This window comes from Calidris pugnax, unplaced genomic scaffold (assembly GCF_001431845.1).
Source record: "Calidris pugnax isolate Ruff unplaced genomic scaffold, ASM143184v1 scaffold50, whole genome shotgun sequence".
In the NCBI taxonomy this organism is placed as follows: domain Eukaryota; kingdom Metazoa; phylum Chordata; class Aves; order Charadriiformes; family Scolopacidae; genus Calidris; species Calidris pugnax.
The window spans coordinates 1,088,532-1,102,274 of record NW_015090780.1 but is presented as its reverse complement, the minus strand read 5'-3'; the positions used below and the strand labels follow the sequence as shown (position 1 = coordinate 1,102,274).

The following is a 13,743-nucleotide window of genomic DNA, read 5'->3' as shown; positions in this document are numbered from 1 at the left end:
ACCGGCCGGGGGGGGGGTCTCGGTCCTCTGCCGCCCTTCCCTCTGCTTTCCCCGTCCCCCCAGATTTGCCCGGCAGTGAGGGCTGGCCGGGGGTCTTCGGGATCTTTCCGCCCTCCTCCCCGGTCTCCGAGGCCCCGGCAGCACCCAACCCCGCTTCCCCCCCCCGCCCCGTGTGCCCGCACGCTGCTAATTGCATCTGATGGCTGGCGCCGGGGTGGGTGCAGCTGGAGGCTCCGGCGCCGGGAGAAGGGCTCACAGCACTTCCCTAGCTCATTAAAGCACCGCCGCAGCTCAGTGAAGCGGTGTCCTTTTGTCCTCTCGCTCCTTTTCATTTTAATTGACGGAGAGGGACGGTCAGTTTGCTCTACAGAAGGGAAAGCAGGGACAGGGAAGATCCCGATGGAACGGAGGCAGCTGTGAAATCATTACAAGAGGCCTCCTGAAAGGCAGGGACTGCAGCAGCCACTCATCTACACAGAGGACCGTGAAACCAGTACTGGGGATACCTACTGAAGTTCAAGTAATGAAATAGAAAGCACTGTGCTCTGTAACAAGTGCTAGGAGACGATTAAACTAGTGGGTCAGGGATGTGGCACATCTGCTTAATGTCTTGATTTCACCCAGGACTGGACATAATGGTAGAGCAACGACCTTGGCGCGTGGTTTGTTTCTATTAAATTATAATGTCTCTCATTTAGTCCCGGGGACACTCCTCTGGGCTCCTGGCATCACATTATGATACACATCAGCTTACTGCTGCCATGACTTCTAGCACAATACAGCACTCTCAGAGGTCTTCCAAAGAGTTTTTTCATTAACAAAATCAAAGATGTCCTGCTCTGTGGCAGGCACTGCTGATGTAAACTGTTCCTGTTCAGTTTACATTTAACAGCAGGGCTGGGCAGGGTATTAAAATCATGATATGGAAAATACTGGAAAAAGTTCAGTAAGGATCTGAGCTTCAGGGGCTGTCGGTTAGCAAAAGGAGGGTGTTAATTAGGATGAAATTCTGTACCTAGGAGGAAAAATAGGTGCAAGTATGAAGTAGACATATGAAACCACTGTTTTCCTACCCAAGTAGCTGCGGGAAGGCAGAGGAGAAGATCTGAAAGGTGTTCCTGAGGGCATGTGGTACACAGGATGATAAATTTTTTTCAAAGTTATTCTGCTCCTAATGCCTTTTCATATCACAAAGTTTTGGGGATTTCCCTTTCCTGGCCCAGTGGAGGCTCTTGCTATGAAGGTGGCACTGGCAGTGAGGTTGCAGATTCACCTCTTGCTGGAAGTCAAGACAGGAGCTCATCAAGGAAGGGACAAACCAAGACCAGAAGCACAAGAACATATGAGAAATCCAGAGGCAGAGCTAAGGCAGGACACTGGAATGCCTGTGCCCTGTGCTGGAGGCAGGAGGCAGGGTGGCATGTGGATGGTCAGGGCAGGTTTGGCAGGACACACAGCCATGAAGACTTTGTCCCCATGTGCCTGGGTGTCCCCTGAGCAGCCAGTCCAGGGTAGAGCCTCACAGCATCTGGGAGACAGCAGCACCCACTGCTGAGCCATCAGCTGCTGAGCTGTGACATAGCAGTGATGCTCTGCAGGTTACACTGTTGTGATAAAGATTTTGGCAGCCTGACAGAGCACCTCTCTGTTTTCAAGTCCTCCTTCTATTCTGAGGTTCTTTGTCAAGTGTGTGCTAACAGTTCGCTGTCTTAAATGTGCTAAACTCCAAAAATACAGGTGAGGATTGCCCCAGAAACAGACCCACTGCAAACTGTGGCTGCTGCTGCCATTAGAGCAGCACCTTGTGCACTTGTGATCGATTGCCCCAGAAACAGACCCACTGCAAACTGTGGCTGCTGCTGCCATTAGGGCAGCACCTTGTGCACTTGTGATCACAGAGGATGCTGCAGGGTGTCTTCCAGTCCCAGGAAGGTTGAGCAAACTGGAGGGCTCACAGCGGCAGAGTCCAATGGAATTGTGTATTTCCCTGTCCTTTGCAGGGGGCAGCATTCACTGTAATTGCAGACCAGTATCAACCTCTGCCTGCATGGGCCAAGGTGGTGACAGAATTTAGTCTGCTCTAGAACAGATGCTCCCTGGGGACCTTTTGGCAAGCTATGGCAGCCTGGAAAAGCCTCCACAGAGTCTGGTAGCTGCAAATGGCTTTCCTTGTGTCTGCTTGCTTAATTTCTCCCTGAAAAAGAGCTGCCATTGCCATTAGACTCTCTTCTCATTGCTATTTTGTATTTTTCAGCCTACAAGGAGAAAATGAAGGAGCTGTCTCTGCTCTCCCTCATCTGCTCCTGTTTCCACACCCAGCCCCATCCTAATACCATCTACCAGTATGGAGGTACGTAACCTGCTCCCACAGGACCTACAGCATCGTTTTCATGGTGCTTCTGCAGGCAATTTGGGAGCTTGTCAGCCCACTGGGCTGTCCCATCCTGGAGCAGCAATCCGTGTCTCAGCCTGGGGTCTTTCTGTTTAGTCTCTGTTCACAGTTTATTTTATAAACGTAACCCACATTTTCCCAGGAAGAAAGTGCTTGCAAATGCTGTCTGCTTCCTACTGGGATGACACACAAGATGTTGACAGCAATATGGCCTTTCTGTAATTACGCTGTGGATTTAAATGAATTGCATTGACTTGGAGTGGGGTAAAGCTGGTCACTAATTGGGAAATTTTGGAAACAGAACAAAATCACCCATATCAGGACATGGGAACATGTTAACTCCTATGTGAATTGTTCAGTGCCCTCAGGTGAATGCTCTTCCAAGTGTTACAGGTCCACAGAGTCCCTGTTTTTTTCCCCTCAAAGATATGGAGGTGAAGCAGCTGGATAAGAGGGCATCAGGCCAGAGCTTTGAAGTGATCCTGAAGTCCCCTTCAGATTTATCTCCCGAGAGCCCAATCCTTTCCTCCCCTCCCAAGAAGAAGGACCTGTCCCTGGAGGAGCTGCAGAGGAGGCTGGAGGCTGCAGAAGAGAGGAGGAAGGTAATGAGATGTCCTGTAGAAGCAGTGGCTTTTCTGTGATGGGTACTAATTGTCCCAAACCCTAAAACTGGTTTAGCAGGAGCAATCTCCATCATCATCATCATCCTCCTGTACTTAAAACCACATGGTATTGGGTTCTCTCCGTCCTCTGTGTGTGACCTGGCTTGGGGAGGTGGTTCTTGCCACCTAATGCTGCAGGAGGTGTTGGTGTAGCAGTTGGTCACACACCCAACTTAAACTTCAAACTTAAACACAGACTTGGGTTTCTAACAGCTGGCTGTGCCACGTTTTATTGTAAGTGCTGTATAAAATGTCTTCCTGTGAAAACTATTGAAAATTGGCAGAATAACCCAAAGTATAAATGTTATGAATGTTGGTGGGTAAGAGGAGAGCAAGCTGAAATAATTCAAAGAAATAGGTGATGCTCAGGGAGGCGACTCTGTACCCAGATGAATGTCACCTTGGTTTTGCTGAGCCAGTGGGCATTGCATTGCCTGCCCACCTGGAGCACCAGACCCAGCAGACATTGCCCCATATCAGGAAAAAGGTGCCAAAGTGTCTTCCAAGCAAGAGCGTTATGGGATGGAGGGGGCAGCAAAGTGGTTTTGAGCAGAGGAGATGGTCAGAAAGCCTCTCTGGGGAGCTTTAGGCCAGAAGAGCTTCTTTGGTTGCCTTACACCTCTCCTGATGCCTTGCCTTGGCAGACCCAGGAGGCCCAGGTGCTGAAGCAGCTGGCGGAGAAGCGGGAACACGAGCGGGAGGTGCTGCACAAGGCGCTGGAGGAGAACAACAACTTCAGCCGCCTGGCCGAGGAGAAGCTCAACTACAAGATGGAGCTGAGCAGGGAGATCCGTGAAGCACATCTCGCTGCCTTGAGGGAGCGGCTCCGTGAGAAGGCAAGTGAGGTGCCCCTGGAGAGGGCTGGGTGCTGATGCCCATGGAGGGGTTTGGGGTCTGGTCACCTCAGAGTGATGGGCACAGGGGAGTGGGCGTTTCACTGCTGGTGGAGCAGCTCTGCTCTGGAGCAGTACGAGGAAAGGGGATGCGTCCTTCAAGGTCAGCAGAGAAAATACCATCTGGCTGAGCTGGGTAAGTGCAAGGTTGAAGGCACAGCATCGGGCCCACCCTGTGTCCAGGGGCTGCATGGCCAAACGGCTTTGCAGAAGAGGGAGCCATGAATGCATTTGCTGTAGGCTTGTGTCACTCCCAGGCTCCCACAGATCACACAATCATAGAATTGTCTAGGTTGGAAGGGACCCTTCAGATCATCGAGTCCAACCATGGACCTAACGTAGGCACCCTTCAGATCATTGAGTCCAACCATGGACCTAACGCTGACAAAACCCACCACTAAACCATGTCCCTCAGCACCCCGTTTGCCCGGCTTTTAAATACCTCCAGGGATGATGATTCCACCACTTCCCTGGGCAGCCTGTTCCAGTGCTTGATAACCCTTTCAGTGCAGAAATTTATATTAATACCCCATCTAAACCTCCCCTGGTGCAACTTGAGGCCGTTTCCTCCTGTACTGTCACTTGTTACTGGGGAGAAGAGGCTGATGCCCACCTTGCTACAACCTCCTTTCAGGTTTTAGGGAGTGATAAGGTCCCTCCTCAGCCTCCTTTTCTCTGGGCCAGACAACCTCAGTTCCCTCAGCCGCTCCTCTTAAGACTTGAGCAGTTTCACTCCTTGTGGGTGTAACCCACCATCCTCAGGGTGTGTTGGATGGGAAACTGGTCTCTTTTTTTTTGGCTGGTGCAAATCCTGTGTGCAGGAGAGAAGGAAAATAGAGATTGCAAGAGCAGAAAGAGTTAGCCTGGTGTCATCTCTCCCGTCTTTGCAGGAACTGCACGCAGCTGAAGTTCGCAGGAACAAGGAACAGCGGGAGGAGATCTCTGGATAAAGGGCTTTTCTACACATCTAGCACTTGATTCCTGTTAACAAACCAACCAATCGACCAACCAACACATTTTATTTTGTTTGTCTAGATGCAACATTCAGTTCTCCATCCCCCCCTCCCCTGGTGTTTGTCCCCCAGCTACACGCTTCTCTATCTCTGCATCCTTGATCGTCAGTACTTGTGGGGAGTCACAGATCATAGGGATCTCTAAGCAGAATAGCAACTAGCTCACATGAAACAGAGAATTGATCAGTCAATCAAACAGCTTCTTTGGAGGGTTTTGTCCTTTTTTAATAAAAAAATTTCTTAAACTGATGTAAAAAAAAAAATTAAGATACTAATAAATTCAACCAGCAGTGTCACAGAGATACGGATTTCTTATCCGGGGCTTTCACTCCTCTTGGTGTTTGCTCTGAGCCAAATATCAGTTTCAGAAAAATGGGAAGTGATAATTTCTGTGTGTGAAGTGGAATAGGGAACAGCCCTGCCTTTGCCAGTGGTAGGAGAGAGGGACGAGAGGAACGGGATGGCTCAGGAGTCGTGGTGTGCAGACCCCCTATCTCTTGGCTCTATCTGGAGCCAGCCCAGGCAGGCAGTGACCCAAACTCCTCATCCTAGGATGGTTCTTCGATAGCCCAAGTGGAAGTAGGTGAAGGTCTCCACCCAGAGCTCGGTGCCAGGTGCCACCCCGCAGAAGGTCCCTGTCATGGCAGGCACTGCCTGGTGCCCCGGTTGGCCACGGGCTGGAGGAGCTGGTAGACTGAGCTGCCCTCTCCCTGGCAGAGCAGGGACCGAGTGGTCTTGGCCGAGCAGACCAGGAGAACCATGACAGCGATTGCATCCCCGGCTCCACAGGAGCCCTGGGAGAGGAAGCTCAGTCTGCAGGCTCTCCAGTGCTCCCAAAGCATGAGGTTTCACTCTAGGAAGAAAGCAAATCCAATAGACACGGTGCGTGGTTGTGAAATAGCTTTTTAGCGAACAGAACAGTCATCCTTCCCTCTTTCCAAAGACAGATGTGACTCTTTGGTGCCATTACTGAGACCAGAGATCGCCAGATGAGCCCCAGAGCTCTGGCTCTTAGGCAGCACTGGGAGGCAGAGCAGCCCAGCTGTCTGCTTGGTGCCTCCAGACCTGTGGCTTTGGATGAGAGGGAGCTAAGAGGGGAGTAGTTCTTCAGTGAGGGTGAAGAGATGTCCCCGTGCTTATTCTTTGTCTTTCTTTACCTCTTCAAGGCCCATTTTTAAGAAAAAATTGTCTCTTGATTGAGGTAGGGATAAGCAAAGAACATGCAAGCATGGCAGTAATGTTGGATCTAAGTAGGTGACTGTCAAAGCCCATGGACCTCCTAATCTGGTAGAGTCATGGCTTATGGAGGTAGCCAAGGTCCAAGCAGCCACCGTGCACTGCAAGGGGCTGCCACCCTCCTGCTGAGACCCACAGACCTGCTCACCTGGCCCAGCTCTGCCCCTGCTTTGGAAAACCAATTGGAAATGTTGCATCTGAAGAGCAGGGAATGGCCACCTCCCGGCAAGCGGGGCCTCGTGGGACACAGTGCTGGGGACTCAGCCCTGCAGGAGCACGGTCCTCCAGCGAGGTTTTGCAGAGCAGATGGTGGAAGCTGCTTTCATTTGAAGCAGAAGGTAATAATTCCCATCTGTCCAGTGCTTAGAGATTGCTGGTTAACACCCTGGTGCAGTGTTTTGGGGACAGGGCACAGGGTGGTGGTTCCACCAGAGCATCCCCTCCGCCTCGCGGTGGCCCCTGCGTCCTGGCTGCCCTCTCAGACCCTGGAATAAACTGAAGGGGCATCCAAGGCACTGAGACATTTCATTATTAGTAGTTGGTGTCCTCTGCACACTCTACCTCCAAAGAGCTGTTCTGTGGGTGGGATGAGGGCCTCCTGTGGTGGGCTTTGCAGGGTCCTTAGGGGGTGCAGACGTGGCCACGGGCACAGCCCAGCCAGGGGCTTCCAGGGACCATTCTCTGCACGGTGGTGCCAGGCAGCCACGAGGAGCTGGAGCAGATGAGGGGTTTGCACGGGGAATAACGATCCCTTTGACTCTCCTTCCCTCTGAAACAGAAATCATCACCCAATTTTGTCAGAAGTTGAAGTTTTCTGCCTACCCTGTGTTTTAATTAGGTAAAGAATTGATTATGGCCCGGAGTGAGCATCAGGCGGTCGCAGAAACCCCACGGAAAGCCAAAGAGCAGCAGCTGCTGGAGGTCAAACCCCAGAGCTCTTTGCTAATTTCCCCACAAGTCCCAGAAGTATTCAGGAGAGATCCCTCGATGGCCACGGTTTGATTTTAGGGGACACTCTGCTCCTAAAAGGAAGGGCTACCTTACCCCCAGTCCCCTCTGCCCAGGCCGGGGGGAGGACAGGACTGTTAGAAAGCCCCAGCGCTGCCCAGTGATGAAAAAAAAATAATAATAAAAAGATTTGGGGCTAAGAGGAAGGAAACTGAGGGTTGAATTTCTTAACAGTAGCTAATGATCAGTTTATAGTAGCAGCTGTCTTAGATAAGCATCTGTGTAGAGCGCGGCATCACCGCCAGCATCACCTCATTCATATAGTGACGAGAAATTTTAAAAAGTTTAAAAAAAAAAAAATTTAAAAGTAATTTAAACGAAATGTTTGTGTGTAAGAAATGGTTGAAACTGTCAAATGTCTGTGTCCCGCGTTGGTGGGATCTGAGAAGGTATCTGCGAGATATTAACCCTGTCCTACTTTCTGTGGTGCTGAGTGTTTGCTTGGTGTGTAATTCTGACCTGGAGCTTGTTGTAAATACTGTTTTTAGTACTATGATTATTATGATTATTATGATGATTATTATCAGAAATGTTGTACTCATGAGCAGGAGTTTAAAACAGGAGAAATGACCATTTTCACTCCCTCCTTGGGGCTCAGAAGGAGTCGGAGGCTGGGCTGGGTGAAGGCTGGGTGCCCATGGGGGTGGGATGCTGGACCAGAGAGCAGCTGGAAAATCATGGATTTGGGAGCTGGAGGCAGCTGAGTCCTGCAGGCAGGGCGGTGAGAGCAGGGATGGGCTGCTCCTCGTGCTGGGAGGAGAAGGAAGGGCTGAGTGGTGGAACAGAGGTGATGCTTCAATTCTGGTACATGTAATTTGGGCTAAACCCAAAGCTCCTTGTGTGAGGGGGTCCAGGCTGTTCCCTGCAGCCCCAGGGGAAGGTGGAGGAGCTGTGAGGTTTGGTGTGTGCTGGAGGAAGAGCCGTCGGTGGCAGGTTGTGCTGGTTAGAGCCATCCTCCCCAAACAGCTACTGAGTCTCTGGACTCGGTTCCTGCCTGGATCTTCCATCTTGGTCCTTTGTGCTGCCCTGTGCCCACTCTCCTTCCCCTCCCTGGAGGCCAGCCTGGATCTCAGGTGGGGATTTCTTCTTGCAATAGCTTTGTCTGGCAAAAAAAAAAATCCCATGGCAAACGCACAGGAGAGTGGCCCGGCACCCGGTGCTCATGCGGGTGTGAGCACTGGGAAACTCATTTCTCTCATCTCCGTCGGGTCGGTGCTGTGAGGGACAGTGGATGTGGCTGGAAAACGTGTCAGTGCAGGGTGAGCTCCTGCCCCGGAGGAGCAGGGATGTGCAGGGAGAGTTTTGCATCAGTAATGTCAGGGGAGCAGCTCTGTTACTGCTGCAGAGACACGTTGTGCTGAGGAAACAACCTCATCCCTGGGGCCGGATGCTTTAGGTGCAGTAGAGCCATGTTTGCCTGCTGCAGGTGAATGGAGCAGGGATGGGGGGAGCTTGGCATTTGCCCGGTGCCACTGGGCACTATCAGGGAAACGTGTGGTTGCTTTGGCTGCCGTGCCCCAGCTCCTGAGGTTTTGGCTGGACGAGGGGTCCTGCCCAGCAGCACGTGGCACAGCCCGGGATCACAGTTATTTCATGCCTTTCCATCTCCCAGGGCTGCTAATGGTTGTGTGTAGCAGCATACTTCATGCCTCAAATGAGACTAATTAAGTATCCTCATTAACATCCTTACTGTCCCAGCCTCCCTCCTTCCTGGACCTTTCCCACATACCGCAGTCATGGACATGGCATGTGACCCCCCAGTTCCCGGGGCCCCCTTCCTTATGGCAGGGCTTGAGGTTCTTCATTGATTCCCGTAGATGTTTATTAACCGAGCTTTGTAACGACAGTCAGCAGCCCCGTTTTTGCAGAATTTTGTGCCTGGTAGGAAGAGCATCCTTGAGGCAGCCGACAGCATCCCTGCCCGGACCAAGAATGTTTTTAGTTTTGTGAGGGAGGAAAGAAGAGATGGTGACAATTTATTACGCGCACGCAGAGACCTTTCAAAGAGCTCTCCTGGAGAAGGGCCTCTGATTTGAGCAAACCAGAGAAGCTGAAGCTAAATGAGTTCCCAGCTGGGCGAGGAGCGAAGCAAGAGCTGGAACAACTGGCCTCATATCCCAGATTAAAGCTCTGTGCTCACGTTATCCCTTACAGCAAAGAGCTCAGCTCTGTCCCTAAATGGGTGCTTTCAAGGGTGCTGGCCCCTCAGACTGCTTCCCGACTGAGCCTATTCCTTCTCTTATTATTTTCTGAGTCATTCAAAAATCTTGCTCTAACCCAGACATGGGATTACCTTTGAGTTGACCTTCCAGGGACGGCGGCAGATCACGATTGCATGCATCCTACCTTGGGGGTAGGTCGGTATCGCTGCTCCTTTTTAAAATGTAACCTTCAGCTTGCTTTTTGCTTTTGCTTAGCCCGGCGTGACTCTACTCTCTGGCCCTGGCTCTGCAAAGCCTGTCTCCTGGGGTTGGTTCAATCCCGTCCCGCCGCGTTCCTTCCTTCCCTCCCTCGCGGTGGCTGTGCACCCGGCTGTGCACACGCGCACGGAAACGCACACCTGGGGACCATATATGCACATCCACTCTTAAACCACTTGAAATGAGTCAGGGAACGGCTGTTTACGGTGCTAGAGATTTCTTACTATCCATGCTAGGGATGAGATGACATAGTAAGACCAATAAACTCCACCTTTGTAGTCAGTTTGTCTAGAAGTAAAGCAGAAGAGGGGCACTGGCCAACGCCTACGTTTGGGAGCTCCGTGGTCCCCCAGGGGTGCAGGGAGGCAGCAGCCCCCACCCGCTGTGGGGATGATGGGATTGGAGCACGGGGGGGCAGCCGGGCAGCCCAGCCCCAGCATCCCCCCGTGCCTCAGTTTCCCCATTGCCATGACAAGGGGACACCGACGCTCCCTACCCCACGGGGACCGCGGGAGAGCCAACGCATCCATGTCTCTAAAGTGCTCTGAAAATGGAAAGTACCAAAGTACAGAGTTGTGGTACCCAATTATCCACCCCGGGTGGAGTAACGTGGCCCAGGGCTGCAGGCAGAGGTTTGGAAGATGACTGCGTGGCCGCAGGGCTGGGTCCTAACCCCGGGGCTGAGCACCCCGGCTGTCCCTCCCTGGGCAGGATTCACTCCTCCTGCCCCAGCCTGGGCCACCTTTTGCTCCTGCCGGGGTGGGGGGCAGCGGGGTGGGGACCTGGTGTGGTGTCACAGAAAGACTTTCCATCACTAACAGAGCCTTGTTGTCCGGTTCCCTTCGGTCTACCGCGTGCATTTCATTGTCAACTTGAGGTTGTTGTTGTGCAAAAGAAGTGATTATGAAAATAAAGAAAAAAAAAAAGAAAAAAAAATGAAATAAACTTGGTATGAAACCAGATGTGTCCGTCTCTCTCCATAAATGGATTGTTTTAGTTCTGAGGCTTCTCTTTGTACTGTGAGAATACCAATAAAATGCATTAAATGGAAAATTGACCTAAAGATTTAACGGGATAGACTTTAAGCACCTGTATGCTAAATAAGTACTTTGCACCCAGCGTAAAAGATGTGGAGATTCATAGTTTATTGCCATTCTCAGAGGGAAAAAAATAATAAAATGCCTAAATGAGGGTATTGCTGACATCCCTTGCAGGAAGCAAGGTGAGGGTACGCAAAGTCTTTGCAGTGGAAGATTGAAAAAACATAAGATAATTGCAAATACAATAAATCCAGTTCTGGAAACCACGTGAGCTTCTTTTTTTAAAAGAAATCCAGTGTTTGCTTAATGAGCTTTTCCTGAGAAACAATCCAGCCTTCCCCTTGGGCTGGACACGGGGAGGGAGGGAGCGGGGCTGTGGTTCCCAAGGAGAGGGGACCCCAACCTGTGAGACCTTGCATGACCCACACTCAAAATCACATCCTTGGGGCCAGATACACAAAAATGCCCCCCAAAAGCACAACCGAAAACAGGGAGGTTTGTAACCCATGGGGACACCCGAGGGGAAAGGACCCGGCTGTGGAAGGGATTCCCCACCTCGGTGTAGGAGAAGATAAACCGAGGGGAGGGCAGAAGGTGGGAAATTTTAATTTCTATACACAAAAATGCCCCCCAAAAGCACAACCGAAAACAGGGAGGTTTGTAACCCATGGGGACACCCGAGGGGAAAGGACCCGGCTGTGGAAGGGATTCCCCACCTCGGTGTAGGAGAAGATAAATGGAGGGGAGGGCAGAAGGTGGGAAATGTTAATTCCTGGGGCAGCTCTTCTGTGCCAGCGGGGAGGACGGTGCTGGAGCCATCCCGGTGGTGGCTGAGCAGCCTGTGCCTGATGCTCGTCCCGACACTGCCGCCCGCACAAACAGGAATTCTATTTTTGCAGCGTGACCTTCCCGATTTTAGAGATAACGACCTAATGGTAAACACAGCATCGCTCGCTTTTCTTCCGAGATTTGCTATGGGCCACTAGCCCAGGCTCTTCAAAAAAGTGGATGGAGTAAAGTAAGCCTCTGCGTTTGTCTTAGGAAAACAGTCACGGTGCCTCGGTGCCACCAAATTGAAGATATATTAGAGACACCAAGCGTGGTCACCTCCTAACTAATTAATTCAGGTCAGATCCTTCATCCTCTTGTGATCTGAAAGAGAAAACCCCTTTCAGAGGAATGGGATGTTTTGGGGAGTGGGAGGGCAGGAGGAGCAGACAGGTTCTGCAGAGCCTCCCACCGCCCTGGAGCATCTGCCCAGGCGTGCAGCCCTGCGGGGCATGAGAAAGTCTTGGATCAGATTGTATCACCCACCAAAACGCCTCTTCTGAGACCAAAACCTGTCCGACAAAGCAAAATATCGTAACTTGCTCTTGGAAGGACCCCTGCAAAGTGCTCGAGCTGCGTCTGAGCGCGGGGAAGGGAAGAGAATGGTGACTCCAGCAACATAAATGCAAAAGCACACCTGGGCCGGCAAAAAAATTATATATATTTGCAGAGTAATTTGCTAAAAGTTTGAAAAATAACAAGCTGTCCTTTCTCAGCAACCTCCCGGCCACTAAGGCTGCGAGGAGCCTGCCTGCTGATAAGGGGAGAGACTGGGAGCAGCGGGCAGATAAGGTGCCAGGAGGTGAATTCCTCCCGGCTCTGGCTGCTGGGGAGGAGCCCGGGGAGGTTCCCATTGCCCAGCATCTGACAGCAAAAGGTTTTGCTTTCCAAGAGGCCACTAGCTGCTGGGAAAACTGGAGCAGGGCAGCATTGCTGTGGGTTAGCCACCTTCTTACCACCTTTAGAACAGCTCTGCCACTGGGCACCGTTGGGAGCCGGTTACGGTGGCAGAGGGACCTTTTATCTGCCCCGTCCAGCCCCACTCAGGTCCCGAGGAAACAGCTGCCCCAGGGAGCTGCTGGCTGGGACGTTGGTAGAAATACAGACAGGCTTCCACAGAAAAGGGTGTCACCCCTTCTAGCAGGTGAATTAGCATTGCTGGTTATCTCAGAGAAGGAAAAGAAACACAATTCCTTGCAAAACATCTCACTTTCATGAGTATTAGCTTGGTAAACTGGAAAGTGAAAAGGAGCAGCGTATCGGGCGGGGTGGGTTTGGATGGGGAGGATGGAAAAGAAAAGGAAGAGGCTTGGGAAGAACAAGCACTAAATAAACCACTACAAATCTATCAGACAGAAATTCATGTAAAAATTGCTGCTGACCAGAGCGAAGGCGCGTGCGATGGGCCAGCCACGCCACCCGAACGCAAGGCAGGAAAAGCCACTCGCCCAGTAGCTGTGAAAAGCCAACAGAGAAACACATCGAGAGCGTTTCCAAAAAGGGACTTTTCGGGCCTCTGGTCCGGCTCTTCCTTTTTCAGAACGTGTTAACCACCCACCGGCAGAAAAAGTGCCATGTGGTCAGATCGTGCGAAAAGCCCTCCCTGAAAAATCACTGTGCGTCACTCAAACCCCAGACCTCAGGGACACAGCTGGCAGGAAAGCCCAGAAATGGCAAAAATGACACCAAAACCTCTGAGAGCTCGAGGTGGCTGGGGGAAAACCCCCCTGAGCAGAATTGCAGCACGGTATTTAGTGCTGATACACAACAGCCTTGGGCGCAGCAGTTTGGGGACGGCTCCTGGGCAGAAAATCCCTGTTCCTGGATCAAACAGCAGCAGGGCAGCCTGAACACATCTCACCCCCCGGCACTGCATGGTGTCCCCTTCCTTCTGGGGGACAGTTTGTACAGGACACCCACCCAAGGGTCTGCAAAGCTCGGGGACAGCTGGCAGACACCTCGGGTAGGAGGGAGGTGACGGAGCAACCATCCTTGAGCTGCATGAAAAACCCCCACTGCTTCGAAACAGACACGGCTACTTTCTCCTCCAGGTGCAAAACACATCCTTCTATCTCCCTTTTTATAATTCATGGAATCATGGAATTGTCAGAGTTGGAAGGGACCTCTAGAGATCATCCAGTCCAACTCCCTGCCAAAGCAGGGTTGCCCAGAGCACATCACTCAGGAGCATCCAGGTGGGTCTTGAAGATCTCCAGAGAAGGGGACTCCACACCCTCCCTGGGCAGCCTGT

General features: G+C 51.7%; 1 protein-coding gene across 1 annotated transcript in view; it reads left to right on the top strand.

Moving 5' to 3' along the window:
• Positions 1-10,930, top strand: part of STMN3 (stathmin 3) — a 17,649-nt gene extending 6,719 nt beyond the window's left edge. The window contains exons 2-5 of the mRNA XM_014955338.1: positions 2,255-2,350; positions 2,819-2,994; positions 3,699-3,890; positions 4,838-10,930. Of these exons, the coding sequence (XP_014810824.1) occupies positions 2,255-2,350; positions 2,819-2,994; positions 3,699-3,890; positions 4,838-4,897 (524 nt within the window). The 3' untranslated portion in view covers positions 4,898-10,930. The remainder of the gene's footprint in view (positions 1-2,254; positions 2,351-2,818; positions 2,995-3,698; positions 3,891-4,837) is intronic.
• The last annotated feature ends 2,813 nt before the right edge of the window (positions 10,931-13,743 follow it).